Here is a 19,525-nt window from a genome sequence, read left to right as displayed (position 1 = left end):
TACATGCAAGGGCCCTTGCTAGGTGCTGTAGTGAATACAAGTAAGCAAAAAGACATTTGTTCTCACAGATCTTACAGCACAAAGGAGAAATTAGACATATATTAATAACTATGGCAGAAGGAGCACGTAGAAGTGTTTTTTCCCAGCATGACAATTGGTATTGTAGAAGGAGTTCTGGTTCTGAAGTCAGAGGTCCAGGGTTCAGGTCCTCTTTCTGAAGCATATCATCTGTGTGGTCGTGGGCAAGTCATTTAAACTTCCTGGGCCATAGTTTTTTATCTGTAAGATGAGGAAGTTAGACTAGATACCATGTGAGTCCTTTCTAGGTCTGGACTTAAAATCCTAAGGGGTACAATTCTTCCAATTGGTGCCAATTGGTGGCATTTGAACTGGGCTTTGGGATAGAGATTAGGTATGTGGAGTAAGAGGTTGAAGGATGGAATGTCATTGCAGATTAGACAACCTAAAGAAAGGCAGGAATGAAGAAGAGTTCAGAGCGTGTTCAAATTTGGTTAGAGCATTAAAGAGTGTAGAGGAGAATGATAGTAGATGAGGTTGGAAATGTAGGGACCAAAATATAAGAAGCCTTGAATACCAGCATGACTAGTTTTTATTTTGTTTCATTTTGCTCAGAGCAGGAGGTACAGTAGAGAAGTACCAGGCCTAAAGTCTGGAAGACCTGAGTCCACATTGAGCCTCAGATGTTTTCAAGCTATGAGGTCCTAGTCACTTAAGCTCAATCTGCTTCAGTTTACTCAACTGTAAAAATCATTCACCTTTCAATGTTGTTGTGAGGATCAAATGATATAATATTTGTAAAGCATTTAGCACAGAGCCTGGCACATGGTAGACACTTAATAAATGCTTGTTTCCTTCTTTCCTTCCTTCCTTCCTTCTTTTTTCCCATATTCTCACGCTATTCTCCTTCAATAAGAGTATTTATTGTACAAATCATTCCCAAGGGCTGCTTCTCTCTGTGATTCATCTCTGCTCAGCAGCTACTTTCTGAACCTGCTCTGTTTGGCTCAGAATCTTCTTCTTCTTCTTCTTTAACTTAAAGCTTAAAGCTTAAAATAATTTATTGGTTAGTTGGTTGGTTTATTTGTTTATGATTTGCACTCCAAACTAGTTATAAAAGCACTTTATTGATTGGTTGGTTGGTTGGTTGGTTAATTGGTTTATTTATGATTTAGAGGCCCAACTTCTTGTTGTTATTGTTGTTTAGTCATTCAGTCATGTCGGACTCTCTGTGACTTCATGAAGCATAGAATATTGTCCATAGGGTTTTCTTGACAAAGGTTTGCCTTTTCCTTCTGCAGTGGATCATTTTTTATCAGAACTCTCCACTGTGAGTTATCTGTCCTGGGTAACCTCAGCTACACAAGCCTGTGCCACAACAAGGCAGTGATCCAGGAAGGAGCCCAACTAGTTATATACAAAAGCACTGGTCATGTTGTTTGGTTTTCATTTGAAAGGCAGTGGAAAGGAATTGAAGGAATCACATCGAAAATTTTCCAGTGTGAGGTGGAAAGGAAAAGGACACGTTCTGATCAGAACTGTAATCTGACAGCCACATTCAGAATGAATTGGAACAGGAATAAATGCATGGAGAGCACTCAGTTAGAAGGCTCCAAGAAAGAGATATTAAGGTCTTTAACCCACCTGGTGGCTGCAGAAAAAGGAAAATATCTCTATCAATACTTTTTAATAAGAGTGATTCCATTTTTCAAAGAGCTAATTTGTATTTGTACTTTTTAAGACCATTTCTGAGTCTCATCTCTTTAGTGATTACTACTACTGCACGTTTCAAAAAAAACCAAACTCTTCCGTCTCATTTAATCTGCTAATACCGCAGGTCTGTAAGGAAGCATCATTATTTCCATGTACTCTTTTAGTAACATTGGTTATCACTATTCAAAAACATAGACTGGATTGTGGAAATTAAGTTTAAGAATGCATAATAGTATCCAGACTATAATAAAATAATGAGTGTTGTACTGATTTGAAGGATTAGGCAAACTAAACTGACCATTTGAAAAAAACAGCAAATTCATTGGCTTTCTGCCACTTAGAACTGTACCACATGTTTTCCTACAATGATTCCAAGAGCACTGATTTCTCTTTCTTGTCATTTTAATCTCTCTGTTCTCTGTTGGCAGTGTGTTTGAGGTATGTACATGCATGTGGTAAAATTGTGTTCTTCTCTTTTCAGGAATCCAAAATGTCCTCAGCCTCTTTTGTGCTGTACTCACAGAAAACAAGGTTCTCTTTCATTCCACCAGTTTCCAGAGACTTAGTGATGCTTGCAGAGCACTAGAGTCTTTAATGTTTCCTCTTAAATATAGGTGAGCTTTTATTAACTGGCCCTAATATTTATTCTCAATTTATATACTCACTGACTATAAAGTTTACAAAGGGATTTCAGCTAAATAGTATAGTTAAATATGAGCCACTTACATGTGTCTCACTGAAGGTTATGCAACAAACTGACTCATAATTTTGAACACTGTCAATAATAAAATTCTAGGCCACATTGAAGAAATTATAAAGAAAAATGTATGCAAAATGAAAAAGAAAATATGCTTAATGTGATTTTCAAAAATTACTCCTAGTTATCCTTATATCCCTATTCTTCCGGCTCAATTATTGGAAGTTCTAAGTCACCAACACCTTTCATTATCGGAGTTCATTCTGTCTTTCGTACTGAAGTCCATGAACTTGTAAGTATTCACATTTACAATTACTATCGTTATTTAAAAATTTTACCATATCTCTTTGTTTCCAGTGATACCTTTAATCTAGTGTTAGGATGTTTCTGTTTAATTCTCAATAAAATGGTGATGATAAAAAAGGATGATAGGATCCACTTGAACGTATAACTGTCTATATTGCCTTACGCCTGCTAGAATCAGTGCTCCTGGAAATAAGTCTATTCATGTAATTAATTTCTTCTCTCATAGAATAATAAGTTTGTATATTCACTAATGGTATAATAAAATTGATATCTTATTATCTGTATCACAGTCAAACAACAATCATAACTTCCATCAGATCCATCAAGAAAGATGGATTTGAAGTTCCTTGGCAAATGTCCTAGTTATGAATACATTGTCAACTCTAAAAGCTTACTTATCCTAATGTACAGTCCCTAGAACATAGTAAACGCTTTTATATGCTTGTTGCCTCCCCACCTGAGATGAGATGCCTACTTGTCTTCATTTGAAGTCATTATTACTTGTCAGTAAATAATTATTAGATTGAATCTTGCAAAAGATATTGACAGAGATGGTGTAGCAATAACAAATAACAGAGAGAAAGTAGCTCAACTCCTATTTTGCATCTATCCAGGATTTCAAAGGTTCTGTCAAGACTTTCTTGCTGGAAAAAGGCCCTCATGCCATATTTATCTTCTAAGCCCCTTGTGAAACTATACAACAGAAAGGGCCAAAGTTAAAGTCTTCTCTTTGATCAACAAAGATTTCCTTCCCTGATGTAATATTCATATTAAGTCTGTAGATGACACAATTATAAATGCAGGTGACAAAAAACTAGGAAGACTAATCAGTATATTAGAAATGAAAATTCAGAAAGATTTTGATAGGTTAGAATGTGGAGGGAAAACTAATAAAATGAAACATTTTCTTTGATACCTCACTGGTCCACGATTTCATCAATGCAAGTACTCCCTCCACCGATAGAGATCACAGGGAGCCCAGCTGGTCATTGAGTGGTGCCTACATTGTGTCTCTAGGATTGTACCCCACATCTTTCTGTCTTGGGTGAACATGCAGAACCTTGGACTCTATTGGCATAGCCCTCAAGAATCCAAGGTTCTTACCGTGCTACAGTGAGACTCCAAGAGTAGGATTTTTATGAAGAATTTTACATGAGGTTATCAAAATACCAGTTTGATTAATGTTAACCTAAAATACTTGAAAATTCTGTTCTCTTAATTAGGTAAATAGATTCCTTTCCTATCTCATTTATACTGTTCCATGTGCTTATTATTAGCAGGATATCCAGGACCTCAGTCTAATTGATTAGTAATTTTGAATAATGACATACAGTTGAATAATTTTATAATATATTAATTTATATTTTTACATTAGCATATGATCAGTTTCAGTTTTGGTTTATTTTTGTTTCCTCCAGTTGGATGTAATCATTGCCGATTTGGATGGAGGCACTATTAAAATCCCTGAATGTATTCACCTCTCTCCACTCCCAGAACCACTGTTACATCAGACACAAATGGCCCTTTCTCTGGTATGTCATATTTTTAATGGTGATTTTGTTTGCAAAATCAGCATAGAAATTAAATGGTTGGGAATATAAGGGCATTGGACACCTATTTAGGTGAACACTATGGTTTCCAGATTCTGAATGAATATTAGTAGGTGAATAATTGCGTAACACAGTATGTCATAGTGGATGGAGCTAGAATTGCTGTCTGGGAGACCTAGATACACATCCAGCCTCACTCAGACCTTTACTCTGATCCCAGGCAAACCCTTTCAGCTTGCTGAACCTCAGTTTCCCCATCTGTCAGTGAGGATAATCATCACATCTACCTCACAGGGATACTATGAGGATCAAGTCAGATAATGTCCTGTATGTAAAAACCCCTCACCAAACACATCCAGTCAGTCACCAAGTCTTGTCATTTCAGCCTCCACAGTTTTTCTCATACCTGGCAGTTTTCTCTGTTCACATAGCCAGCACCGGTATTCCAGGCCTAGGCACTTCTCCCTGGATTCTGGCAGGGGCTGTCTACTTTGTCTTACTGCCTCAAGTCTCTCCCCTCTCTGGCTGACTATCCGTACAGCTGCCTGAAGCACAAGTCCCACCATGGTTTTTCCTGTACTCTATAAGCTCTAAGGAATCCAGGGTCCAGTGCAGACTCCTCTCTTTGGCATTTAAGGCTCTTCACAATCTTGCTCCAACTTTGCCTCCTAACCTTATTACACACACCTGCCCTTCAGCCCCTTCTGTAGTGCAGTTACATTGGTCTTCTTTCTGTCCCTCTCCCATGCCAGTCTGTTTCCTACCTCTGTGCTTTTGCCTCAGCGGTCTCTCCTGCCTGCAGGGCCCTCCTTCTGTTTCACCTCAGAGAACTCCTAGTTTCCTCCCAGCTCAGCTCCAGCATTACCTTCTCCATGAAGATTACCCTGATCCCCCCAGTGCCAGGGGCTCCTCTTCACCTACACTTGAAAAAAATAACCTCTCTGCCTTATGTCTACACTTCTGTATGTATGTCATCTCCCTCGATCAAGTGTGAGCTCCTTGGGCAGGGTGGGGGGAGGGGTGGAGGAGGGTCAGGTCCTGTTTTATTTTTGTCTTTTCGGGTGATGGATATCGATTTTTCTTTCCAACCTTAGAACGCTATATAAATGTGCTCTTTATTTTATGTCAGTTTTCTTAGCTATATTTGTCAAATATAGACTCTCCTCTCCAGCACCCTAGATGGGCATCACTACAATTTCCAGTTCCTTGCCACCACAGAGAAAGCTGCTACAAACATTTTAGAACATATAGGTTCTTTTCATTTTTCCCTAATCATCTTTGGAAATAGACCAAGTAGTGGTATTGCTGGGTTAAAGGGTAGTTTAATAACTCTTCGAACATAATTCTAGATTGCTTTCCAGAATGGTTGAGGATATCTTAACAGATCTTGGAGAGCTTGATTATTCATTTATCCTGCCTGTCAAATTGATATCATCCTTTATCATCTTTGCTGATTACTTCAGTTTCTGAAACAGGTAATCACTGTGCCCAAAAGGGCAAAGATTTTGTGTGAGTCATCTAATTGAGTGACTCAGCTCTTGTGAAATTTTGAATACTTCTCGGCTAGCAAGATGGTGCCTATTGATGGAATTTTATCATTTTCTCTGTTTACAGAAAAGTATTTCCACAGTATTAGGACAATTTGTTTATTAAAATATATTTATTTTAGATTTTGCACCCAGACCTAGAAGTAGCAGATTATGCATTCCCTCCACCACGGACAGCTCTGTCACACTCAAAAATGCTAGTAAGTTTATCATTTAATTTTGATTTTTTTGTAATAATTTTTAAAAGATACTTTTATTGAAAAATATTTAAGGAATTGAGATCTCGGCTTCCTTAATTTCAACCAGATAAGCATCACAGTGTTCTCTCACAGGACAGCTAGAAGAAGAAGCACTAGTCTGGGAGTCAGAAGCCCTGACCACTGGCTGGAATAGAAACAAGGGTTGGGTTGTGACTTTGGGCATGTTATTTTTAAGCTTCAGTTGCTTTCTCTAGATAAGTATCTAAGATCTCTACTAGTTCTAAAATTCCCATGATTATTGCACATGTATAATTATATAAGATTGCTTACTGTCCAGGAGGGGAGGGAGGGATAGAATTTAGACCGTAAGACTTAATGTAATTGGGAGAAAATAAAATATTATTTTAAAAAATCCCATGATTATAAAAACATAATTTGCCAAAAAGAAATCTTGATCATCACTTTATTAATATAGGAAAAGTTAGTCATTTCATAGAGGAACTTTGATAGAATCTTAGTTTTTTAAGATCTAATACAGCTTTGATTTCTAGAATTAATTTAGGATTGGAAGCTTTTAGTGTTGTTGTTGGATACGAGTTGAAGGAAGAGGGGTATTCCTTTAGCCCACGGACAAGGGAAAGAATTCTGGAGCTTCTGTTTAATGGAGAATGATGTTATAATCAGTGGGTAGAAGGTGCAGGGAACCAGAGTGGAAGGAGGGGCCGTTTCTTTCTCCTGTGGGTTGCCGTCGTGGAAGTGCTGAGCAGAGACTAAACCACCTCTCAGAGCTGCTACATGGGGATCCCTACGTGGGGGGCAGAGGAGACCAGATGATTCCCAGGTCCCTTCCCGCTCATTGGTTCTGTGGCTTTTCTCGTTGTTTCAGTAAAGCCTAACATTTTTCCCTTCTTGTTTTCAGGATAAAGAAGTGCGGGCAGTTTTCCTTAGATTATTTGCACAGCTTTTCCAAGGCTATAGATCTTGCCTGCAGCTTATCAGAATCCATGCAGAGCCGGTCATACACTTTCATAAGGTAACTAACATTAACAAACCTTTCAGCCTGTGAAAAGAAAATGAATTACTCCCCTTTTAGAACTAATACCAGGAGACAGTTAAATGTGAGATATTAGAAGAAACAAGCAGTAGTACAATGTAGTGAGAAAGCTATTTGATCACAAATCAAGTGGATTCTAGTTCTCGTGGTTCTGCCATTGGCTGACTGTGATCTTGGCTAAGTCTTTCCCTGGACCTCAGTTTCCTCTTCTGTAGAACAAGGGAGTTGGACAGTGATGTGTGAAAAATTATTCATTTGGACCCCTACTCCATTCCAATCAGTATCAGTCAGTTCAGTGTGATTCCATAAGGGGTAATGATGATTAATGATTATTAGTGAAATATTCATCTGGTAACATACTAGTCAGTTATCTAACAGTCAATACAAGAATATACATGTACTAATACATATTTTATAAAATTCATATAGGGATAATTAGGTAAGGTAGGTCCTAATAGTAGGCCTCTATGGTGGGCCTCAAACTTTAATCCAACATTCACCACTTGTTTACCAATTATGAAGCTTACTTGGCAAGCATAAGAATGCTGACAAAGGTATCTCCACCTGTTTTGCTCAAATTCCATGTCCATGCCTACTGTGGGTAGCATGATATAGAAAGTCCCCAATTTGTACCTCCAGACTACCATCTCTTCTCTGACATGAGAAGGTGACCATCTTATGACCACTTAGTCACTGGAGATGACCCTTGCCTTGCCCATCTTGTGTCCCCCCACACTGATGTATCATTTCTGGCCCTCGTAGAGGGTCAGAATCAAGGTCTGTCAACCAATGAAATTTTGTATTTTACTGTGTGTCTTTTGCATGTTTGGGTATGGGTATCAAGCCCTACAAAAGTAAGGCCCTGGGAAAAGGAAGATCATGAGGAAGATCTGAGGTCCACTTCAGTAGTGGGAACCACCGACCCTTTAATAAAGTGCTATTGGCTTGGAGCTGTGCCTCAGTGGTTTTTCTTGCCGATTGCACAATTTTAAACCCACAGATGTTAGTAACAAAAAATGTTCATTGACATTTACTTAGCCATTTTCATTTACGAAGCATTTATAGACTTTATCCCATTCAAGGCTTTTAGCAGCCTTGTGTGACAGGTTGTGTCACAAGGATTCTCATTTCCATCTTAGCAGTGATCCCTACAGCCCCTGTCAGCTCAGACATGTCATCCAGAGTTATCAGGCCTCCACAATGGACAGGACTTACTTCCTTTTCATGGATATTGTGAGATCCAATTTTTTAATAAGCATGTTTTTTATTTTTTAATCATATTATGAATTTTTTTTCACTTGGCATTTTATTTCAAATAATCATAGCTCACATTTCCGTAGCATTATAGTGTCACTAAGGTGTTTTCCTCTTAAAAGCCCTGTCCTTGAGCAGTGTTACAAAAGCCATTACACTTTTTACCTTGTTGAATCCTTAGAACAAGCCTGCCAGAGAATGGTTCAGATGGTATGATCCCCATTTTGCAGGATTACTGATTGAATCATTTATTAAGCATTTACTAGTGGTGAGGATACAAATAGAAAGGCAAGACAGTCCCTGCTCTCAAAGAAATTATATTCTAGTGGAGATGACATTTATGAAGGTTTCAGGGGCAAGTCAGATGGAAAGGTCCCACAGACCTTAGTTAGGGTCAAGTGGCAAAGCAGATGGTAATGCCTCTTCTTTCATGACGTTTCTATTGATAAAATTGTATCAATTTTTGATGATGAACCTTTCGACAAGGATTTTGGTGGCAAGAACTTTTTTGGGGGGGGTGGGGAGCTTTTTTTTCTCTTGGTGAGGCAGTCAGGGTTAAGTGACTTGCCCAGAGTCACATAACTAGTAAGTTTCAAGTGTCTGAGGCCAGATTTGAACTAAGGTCCTCCTGACTCCAAGGCTGGAGCTCTATCTTCTGTGCCATCTAGCTGCCCCCAAGAACTTTCTTTTCAGGGTCTTCATTAGCTGTGGCTGTAGCCCCTTCAGGAACAGAGGCCAGGCTTCATCTTTCAGGGGCTGCTGCTTAAGATGATGGCTGAGGGCACTGGTTTGGAAGCCTTGCTGTTCCCAGGGTTTTGGGGTGGGTCCCACCCTGTGTCCATCAGGGATGAAGGGTGACCTTGGTCAGAGTGGTTATTTGATTCACCTGGCATCTGCTACCTCCTGTGTCTCCCTCAGAGGGCCTGGCTACTCCAGCTAGTCTGCCTGGTCTGCCCTGTGGGTGGCAATTGGTGAAACTGTCTTAGAAAAGGACTTGTCTTTAATCTACCTAGCTAGTAAATGGCCACGTCAGGTTCTTCTAACTCTGAGTCCTAACTCTGATCAAAACATAATGTATCAAATGTTCTTTAAAATAGTGGTGCTTCCTCATGAACTGAAGAAATTTGGTAGTTTTGGTTTTTGTTTTATATTTACATTTTGTCCATGTGTACCTTAGTAAGTTATTAATTGGTCTCTCCCATTCATATTTTTTATTGTACAGACAGCTTTCTTGGGACAGCGTGGTTTGGTTGAAAATGATTTCCTCATTAAGGTGCTTAATGGAATGGCATTTGCAGGCTTTGTGTCAGACAGAGGGCCTCCATACAGATCCTGTGATCTCTTTGATGAGGTATGAATTATCTAAGGCAATGGTTCTTAATGTGAGGGCCACAGATTCCCCAAGGGGTCTATGAATAGATTTTAGGAGTACATGAACTTAGATGGAAAAAGCAAATTGTTATTTTCTGTAACCTCTAGCTGAAATCTAGCATTTACTTCAGTTAGGAATTTTAAAAAAAAATTATTCTGAGAAAGGGGTTCATAGGCTTCACCAGATTTCCAAAGGGATCTGTGATACAAAACAGGTTAAGAGCCCCTGATCTAATATGTCGTATTTTATATAGAATGAGTGTAACAGGTGAAAGTGAAGGGGATTTTTTCTTAAATCTTCGATCTAATAACAATTATTGCTATAAGTACATTTTTAAAAAAAACCATTCAGTATCTTGAGAAGGAAGTGCATGACACAGTGGATAGAAAGCTGCCTCATTCAGAAAACCCTGGGTTAAAACCCCAACTTGACACCTGCTGGTTGTCCAACCAAGTCACCTGACCTCTCCTCCAACTATGAATTGCAGAGCAGCTTCCAGTCTGCATTGGTGGAGGTAGATTCCTAACCCAATGAAATCACAGGTCTGGACAAAATAAAATTATAGACCCTTAATAGTTTTTACTATACATCTTGAGTATAATTTAATTTATTTTCTGTTTTAATTATCTGGAGAGTTTATATGAATATTAAGTAATAAAGTACGTATTAGAAGTAGTAAATACACGTCATTGGGACTAATGATTTTTCATAAAAAAGAAATAACAATTTAAAATTATTTTATATAATTTTGCTTTAAATTTTAGAGTAATTTTAATACATGAACAGAACTTTTGATGTAGAAAGTGATAATAAAGTGATAACCTTACCAGCCTTATTGGAGTGAAATTATATATTGGTATGTAACCAACAAACTTCAAGGTGGAGTCTGCTAAGTAAGTGGTCATTTCTGAAGAGCTCAGACTTATCTGCTAGGCCCCTTGTGTGTTATTCAGCAGTAGCTACAATGTATTCAGTTCTTTCTTATCAAGCTCACTCCTCTAAGAGCTACTGGGGAGCCCTAAATGAAAGAAAGTAGCCTCTCTCAGGCTCATAGTTTACCTCTTAAAAGGTTACATGTGATAGACCCACGTACATCATCATGATGCTGTTTAACATCAGGATCCCCACTATATTAGGAGATCCAGAGAGCAGCCTCAGGTACATTGGGTAGATTCCTCAGATCACAACTTTGGAGTTGGAGGAAAGCCCAGCAGCCTATCTGTCCTTGGAAGAGAATCTCAGCCACCAGACATGTGACAAAGTCATCCCATGTGTCCTTGGAAAGCCAGGAGGAGAAACCCCCTGCCTCCTGAGGCAGCCTCCTCCTCTTTGTGACAGCTCCTATGGTTCACTGGTGATTCTTATTTGTCTTCCCATGACTTTCACTCATTTTGGTCCAGGGAAGAACTCTGAGCCAAGCCCAGGCATCTGACCCTTACTGCTGGTGTGACTGAGGGCAAGTCACTGAATCTCCCTAGGCTTTAGCCTCCTGTTTATAATTCAATACAGCCCATATCTATTGCATACCTGTTATATACAGACTCTATGCTAGGCAGTGAATGGGAATATAAAGAGAAATAAAACAGGTCCTTCCTTTAAAGAACTTATATCAGGTAGAGAGGAAATAAAACATGTATACAAATAAATATGATATATTAATATAGTATGAAGCAGAAGGCAAAATTGAACAAGTGCTAAGGTATTATGAAAGTTCCTAGGAGGGAGGAATTGTTTCTTACTGAGGAGATCTAAAGCATGCCTCTCACCAGTTTCTAAAATAAGTACAAATTTAGTTTTGAATTGAATGGCCAAAGTTCAGAGGAGAAGAGACCAGAATTACAAGATGTTATACTTTTTTTCTGGAAGATTTTGAAGGTTAATGAAAATCTTGACATATTGAGGAAATGTTTAGACCTCCTAAATTCTAAGTGTTACCAGTTTTATCAGTTTTGGGATTGGCAGGGCTCCTGTGGGCCCTAGAAATATCTTTAACAGGAAGTAATATCCTACATTATTAGAGAATGACCATGGCATTCCTATGCCATGAGCCCTAAAGCCTGAACAATAGCCAGAATACAAAGTGGGGTAGGTTTTTAGCATCATAGTTTTATGCTGGCATTTAAATTTGTGAATAATATAAGATTATTGTACATTTTAATAACATAGCAAGTAGATGTTGTGTGTTGAAATTGGTTCCTGGCTTTTGTTTCCTCAGTTGGTAGCCTTTGAAGTGGAGCGAATTAAAGTTGAAGAAAGTAACCCTCTGAAAATGATAAAGCACATTAGAGAACTTGCAGAGCAGCTCTTCAAAAATGTAAGTTATATTCACGTCTATTTAGTTAACTCAGGAATGTTAACAGTACCAAATGAGGTGATTTATTGTCTACAAAATTGAAAAGCAGCCTCCTGGTGATAATCTTTTTGCTCTGGTTTAAAGCTGTGGGACTATAAATTTCATGGTTTTACAGATGGTACTCTACAACCTACACTGAAATAGCTCACATTTTTTAGACTAATTTGCCTGTCAGTCACAGCATTATGAAAACTTCTAGTTAAAACCCTTTAGTTTGGCTTTTGTCTCTGTTGTACGTAAGTGGATTTGATCTGTGTTTTCAGTTTTTCTAAGAGAGTATTGAGTATGTACGTCACATACATATAGAATTCATTTTGGAGCCATCACCACATTAATGTAGACCTGGTTTTTTTCCCTTCTTTTATTACTATTTTTGGTACTTCTTCCATCACCCTTTCTACCATCAAATGGCTCCTGCCGTGCCTTCCCTCCAGCATACATTTATCTAAATGTTTGGGTAGCCCGTGTCTACTTCAAGAATTCCTTGGTGGGTTAAAGCTGCTATATAGCTAGTGGCTTTTTAAAACCACTAATGATCAACATTTTGTGAGTAAATGTTCATTTCATATACTACTATAGTCTTAAATTTAGCTATTATGATCTTTTGGATGTCCAATTGTAGTGTAGATCCTTGCTTTAGGGGATGCTATGCAAAATATAGGATTTTCATTGTAACAGGTTTAGTCACACAGCTTGATCTAAAGTGTCCTACCAAATGAATTTCAAAGATACATACATACATATATATGTATATATACATATATATGACATAAAGAGATATTTAACATGATGAGAATTATATTCTCAGAAGTTGGGTGTCAATATGATGAAAATCAGTTAGTTGCTTGCTATTTAGGGTTCCAGTATAGGTCTGTGCCAGGATTTCTGGAAAGATATAGGAGAAAATATGAATAAGAGAAGAGTGGGAGAGTTTCTTCATCTGTCTTAGGTTGTTGTATGAGGTCTGGCATCTAGGCAGAGCTGGTCATAGGCCAGAGTTAGGTGGAGGGAATCATGGTTACCAACAGGGCTCAAGTTATGGATAATTGATGTAAGTGTCAAAGAGCCTATTTATTCTTTTTAATTTAATATTTTTTTTAGAATATGATACATTAAATTTATTGATGTCTTATTTTTATGTTACTTACATTTACCAATATATGCCTCCCTATATGCCCTATATGCCTCAGAGATATGAGAAGGGAAAAAAAGTTGAAACTAAATAGCTGAGGTGGGTGGAGCCAAGATAATGGATTAGGGGCAGCTAACCAGCTGAACTCTCTCAACATTCTCCTTCAAACAACTTTAAAATAATACCTCAAATCAAATTTTGGAGCGGCAGAACCAACAAAAGGTTGGGATGAGCCGTTTTTCCAGCCTAAGAAAACTTAAGAGGTTGGCAGGAGTAGGGCGGAGCCAGTATGACAGAGTAAAGGCGAGGAGTCTCCTGAGCTTTCCTAAATTCCCCTCCAAAAAACACTAAAATAATGCCTCAAAATGAATTCTGCAATGGGAGAACCAACAAAAGGACAGAGTGAAACAATTTTCCAGGCTAGGATAACGTAGAAGGTCAACTAGAAAGGTTTGTCTTACTGGGGTGAAAGTAGATCACAGTCCAGTATAGGCAGCACTCTTACGAGCCAGCAGTAGGCCTTGGGGATGACAGAATTAGGTACAATGGCTTCCCGAGTTCTCAGCCCACAGATTGTAAGGGGGATCAGAAATCTTGTCAGAAAGAGATTGAAGAAGACCTTTTGCTGGCACTGGTCGCAAGACTCTTGCATTGCCCATATGTGGTTCTGGATCATAGTCCCAGAGTGAGAAGGAGGAAGAGAAAGAGCAGAGACCCTGGTCATACTTCCCGGGTGGAAAAGAATGGTTGTGGTTGCTCACAGACCACAGCACAGGCCAGGAGAATATTGACCGTACCTCTCCTTAGAGCATACCACCTTGGGAGAAGTGAAACTTAGAGGCCCCCCAGGACTAGCTCTGAACACAATAGCATGAAAAACCTGCAGCCTGGGACAATGCCCTCTCCACCCTGGGAACAGAGCCCAACTTTATACAAAGTTAATAGTTAAGATAAAGGCTGGAAAATGGCAAACATCAGAAAAGTACCTGACCATAGAAAGTTACCATGGGGACTGGGAAGATCAAATCACAGACTCAGAAAATGAGACCAGAGCAGCTACATACAAAGCCTCAAAGAAAAGTTGTAAGTTGCTCTCAGGCCCTGGAAGAGCTCAAAAAAGATTTTTAAAATCAAATAAGGGAAGCAGAGGAAAAGTGGAGAAAAGAAATAAAAGTGATACAAGAAAGAGTCAGCAGCTTGGTAAAAGAGGCACAAAAAATACTGAAGAAAATAACACCTTTAAAAAACAGAGTAGGCCAAATGGTAAAAGTGTCACAAAAATCCACTGGGAAAAAAAGGATTCCTTAAAAAGAATTGGCCAAATGGGAAAAGAAGTACAAAAATTCACTGAAGAAGAAAACTCCTTAAAAAGTCAAATTGGCCTCATGGAAAAGGAAGTACAAAAGTTCACTGAAGAAAATAATTCCTTAAAAACTACAATGGGGCAAGTAGAAGCTAATGATTCCATGAGACAGCAAGAAACAATAAAACAAAATGCAAAGAATAAAAAAATAGAAGAAGTTGTGAAATATCTCATTGGAAAAATAAGTGATATGAAAAATAGATAAAGAAAAGATAATTTAAGAATTATTGGACTACCTTAAAGCCATGATCAAAAAAAGAGCCTACACATCATATTTCAAAAAGTTGTCAAGAAAAACTGCCCTATTATCCTAGAATGAGAGAGTGAATTAGAAATCAAAAGAATCCACTGATCACCTCTTGAAAGAGATTCCAAAATGAAAACTCCCAGGAATATTATAGCCAAATTCCAGAGCTCTCAGGCCAAGAAGAAAATATCGTAAGCAACCAGAACAACAACAAAAATCCAGTTCAAATATCATGGTACCACAGTCAGCATACCACAAGATTTAGCAGCTTCTATATTAAAGGATCAGAGGGCTTGGAATGTGATATTCTAGAGGGTAAAGGATCTCAGGTTACAACCAAGAATCATATACCAAGCAAAACAGTGTATGATCCGGGGGGGGAGGGGGAGTTGATGGACATTTCATAAAATAAAAGACTTTCAAGCATTCCTGATGAAAAAAACAGAGCACAATAGAAAATTTGACATTGAAACACAAGACTCAAAAGAAGCATAAAAAGGTTAACATGGAAGAGAAATTATGAGGGATTTGATTAGAGTAAACTGTTTATATCCTACATGGAAAGATGATACTTCCACCTCCTAAGAACTTTTTCCTTATTAAGGCAGTTAGAAGGAGTGTACATGGAGGGCTCAGGTGTGAGTTGTGTGATGAGATGATATCCAAAAAAATAAAATTATGAAGAGAGAAAGAGAGATGCACTGAGAGAAGGAGGAAGAGAGAGGTAGAATGGTGTAAATTATCTCACATATAAGAGGCACAAAAGAGCTTTTACAGTGGAGGGAAAAATGGGGGCAGGTGGTGGGCAACTCTTGAACTTTGTCCTCATTGGAATTGGTTCAAAGAGGGAATAACATAAACACTCAGTTGGGTATAGAACTCTATCTTTCCCTACAAGAAAGTAGAAGGGAAAGGGGATAAGAGAAGAGGTGGGGAGCTGATAGAAGGGAGGGTGCATTGGGGGAGGTTGTGGTCAGAAGCAAAACATTTATGAGGAGGGACAGAATAAAAAGAGAGAGAGAGGATGAATGGGGGAATGCTGGATGGAGGGAAATACACAGTAATCATAGCTATGAATGTGAATTGGATGAACTCACCCATAAAACCTAAGTGAATAGTAGAGTGGATTAAAAACCAGAATCGTACAATATTCTGTGTATAAGAAACATACATGAAACAGAGAGGCACACACAGAGTAAAATAAAGGGCTAGAGGAGAATCTTTTATGTTTCAACTAAAGTGAAAAAAAACAAAAAGCAGGGGAAGCTATCATGATCTCAGGCAAAGCAAAAGCAAAAATAGATCTAATTGGAAGATACAAGCAGGGAAACTACATTTTGCTGAAAGTACCATAGACAATGAAGTTAATAACAATACTAAACATACATATATGCACCAAATGCTATAACATCCAAATTCTTACTGGAAAAGTTAAATGAGTTACAGGAGGAAATAGTAAAACCATAGTAGTGGGGGACCCCAATTTGTCCCATTCAGAATCTAATATAAATCTAAATGAGAAAGACATTAAGAAAATGAATAAAAATTATAGAAAAGTTAGTTATAATGGACCTCTGAAGAAAATTAAATGGGAATAGAAAGGAATATTGTTTTTTTTCTCAGTGGTACATGGCCCCTGCATAAAAATTGACTTTGTATTAGGGCATAAAATCTGCACAACCAAATTCAGAAAAGCAAAAATATTACATACATCCTTTTCATACCATAATGCAATAAAAGTTGCATGTAATAAAGAGCCATGGAAAGATAGATTAAAATTGATTGAAAATTAAATAATCTAATCCTAAAGAATGAGTGGGTCAAATAACAAATCATAGAAACAATCAATAATTTCATTAAAGATAGTGACAGCAATAGACAACATACCAAAATTTGTGGGGTGCGGCAAAGCAGTACTTGGGGGAAATTTTATATCTCTAAATACATCAATAGAATAAAGAGCAGATCAATGAATTGGTCATGCAACTAAAAAAAAAACTAGAAAAAGAACAAATTAAAAATCCCCAGTTAAACACCAAATTGGAAATCCTGAAAATCAAAGGAGAGATTAATAAAATTGAAAGTAAGAAAATCATTGAACTAATAAATAAAACTACCAGCTATTTTTATGGAAAAAAAATAGAATAGATAAACCATTGGTTAATTTGATTAAAAAGAGAAAGAAGAGCACCAAAAAGGCTTGGAAAGGGTGAATTCACCACCAGTAAAGAGGAAATTAAAGCAATTTTAGGAGGTATTTGCTCAATTGTGTGTCAATAAATCTAACAATCTAAATTAAATTGATGAATATAAAAATATATAAATTGCCCAGGTAAACAGAAGAAGAAATAGAGTACTTAAATAACCCTATGTTAGTAAAAAGAAATTGAACAAACCATCAATGCTTCCTAAGAAAAAATCCCCAGAACCACATGGATTCATAAGTGAATTCTACCAAATATTTAAAGGACAATTAATTCCAATAAAAAAACTAAATAAATAATTTGGGAAAATAGGCAAAGAAGCAATCCTTCCAAATTCCTTCTATACAAATATGGTGCTAATACCTAAACCAGGAAGAGCAGAAACAGAGAAAGAAAACTATAGACTGGTTTCCCTAATAAATATCGATGCAAAAATTTTAAATAAAATACTAGCAATAAGATTACAGTAATATATCAAAACGATCGTATACTGTGGCCACATGGGATTTACATAATGAATGCAGGGCTGCTTCAGTATTAGGAAAGCTATCAGCATAATTGACCATATCAAAAAGAATAAAAAAACAAACAGAATCCTATGATTATCTCAATAGCAGAAGAAGCTTTTGACAAAGTGCAATACTCATTCCTATTAAAAATACTAGAGAGCATAGGAATAAATGGAGCTTTTCTTAAAATGATAAATAGTATTTATCTAAAACCATCAGTCATCATATCTGCAATGGGATAAGCTAGAAGCCTTCCCACTAAGATCAAGGGTGAAGCAAGGATGGTCATTATCACTACTATTACTCAATATTGTACTGGAAATGCTAGCTATAGCAATAAGAGAAGAAAAAAGAAACTGAAGGAATTAGGATAGGCAATAAGGAAATAAAACTATCCCTCTTTGCAGACAATATGATGGTAAACTTAGGGCCTGGTGGAAATAATTAACAACTTTATCGAAGTTGCAGGATATAAAATAAACCCACTTAAATCATCAGCATTTCGGTATACACAAAGTCTAGCAATAAGAGATAGAAAGAGAAATTCCATTTCAAATAATTGTAGCAATATAAAATACTTGGAAGTCTACTTTCCATGACAAATCCAGGAACTAGATGAACACAATTATGAAATACTTTTCATACAAATAAAGTCAGATTTGAACAATTAGAAAAATACCAAATTGCTAATTGGTAGGCTGAACATAATAAAAATGACAATTTTACCTACGTTAAGTTACTTATTCAGTTCCATACCAATCAAACTACAAAAAAAAAAAACATTTTACAGAGCTAGAAAAAATAGTAACAGTAATTCATCAGGAAAACTAAGAGGTCAAAAATATCAAGGGAATTAATGAAAACAATATTAAGGAAGCTTAGCAGTACCAGATCTCAAACTGTATTATAAAATGGTAATCATTAAAACAATCTGGTACTGGCTAAGAAATAGAGTGGTGGATCAGTGGAATAGATTAGGTGCCCAATAAACAGTAGTAAATGAACACAGTAATCTAGTATTTGATAAACCCAAAGATCCAAGCTTTTAGGATGAGAATTCACTATTTAACAAAAACTGATAGGAATATTAGAAAACAGTTTAGCAGAAACTAGGTATAGACTAACATCTTACATCATTTACCAAGATAAGGTCAAAATGGGCACTTGACTTACACATAAAGGAGGATACCATAAGCAAATTAGGGGAGCATAGAATGGTTTACCTCTCAGATCTAAGGGAAGAATTTATGACCAAAAAGGAGATAGTGAATTTATGAGATATAAAATGGATAATTTTGATTATATTAAATTTAAAAGGTTTTACGCAAACAAATCAAATGCAGCCAAGATTAGAAGGAAATCAGAAAGCTGGGAAACAATTTTTACAGCAAGTTTCTCTGACAGAGCCCTCATTTCTCAATAGAACTGAGTCAAATTTACAAGAATATAAGTCATTCCCTAACTAATAAATGGTTAAGGAATATGAACAGGCAGTTTTCAGATGAAGAAATCAAAGCTATCTATAATCATATGAAAATAGTGCCCTAAATCACTATTGATTAGAGAAATGTAAATTAAAACTACCACCTCACACCTGTCAGATTGGCTAATATGACAGAAAAGGAAAATGAAAAAATGTGGAGGAAATATGGAAAAATTGGGACACTGATGCATTGTAATGAATATTTATAGTGGCTCTTTTTTGTGGTGACTAAGAATTGGAAATCAAAGGGATGCCTATCAATTAAGGAATGGCTAAACTGTGGTATATGATTGTAATGGAATATTATTGTGCTATAGGAAATGATGAACAAAATATTTCAGAAAAACCTAGACTTACATGAACTGATGCATAGTGAAGTGAATCGAACCAGGAGAATGTTATACACAGTAATAGCAATATTGTTCTGTGATCAACTGTGAATGACTTAGATATTCTCAGTAATACAGTGATCCAGGACAGTCCCAAAGCACTAATGATGAAATATAGTATCCACCTGCAGAGA

General features: G+C 37.1%; 1 protein-coding gene across 1 annotated transcript in view; it reads left to right on the top strand.

The window, feature by feature from the left end:
• The window catches only part of SBF2 (SET binding factor 2), a 494,333-nt gene that overhangs the window by 238,435 nt on the left and 236,373 nt on the right, over positions 1-19,525 (top strand). Inside the window, 8 exon segments of the mRNA XM_078148119.1 lie at positions 2,213-2,345; positions 2,613-2,659; positions 2,662-2,720; positions 4,153-4,266; positions 5,954-6,031; positions 6,951-7,064; positions 9,562-9,690; positions 11,927-12,025. Coding sequence (XP_078004245.1) covers positions 2,213-2,345; positions 2,613-2,659; positions 2,662-2,720; positions 4,153-4,266; positions 5,954-6,031; positions 6,951-7,064; positions 9,562-9,690; positions 11,927-12,025 — 773 coding nt within the window.

This window comes from Phascolarctos cinereus, unplaced genomic scaffold, assembly GCF_003287225.1.
Source record: "Phascolarctos cinereus isolate Bilbo 61053 unplaced genomic scaffold, phaCin_HiC Scaffold_9;HRSCAF=440, whole genome shotgun sequence".
NCBI lineage: Eukaryota > Metazoa > Chordata > Mammalia > Diprotodontia > Phascolarctidae > Phascolarctos > Phascolarctos cinereus.
The sequence above is the reverse complement of the archived record's forward strand: the minus strand, read 5'-3'. Positions and strand labels throughout refer to the sequence as shown.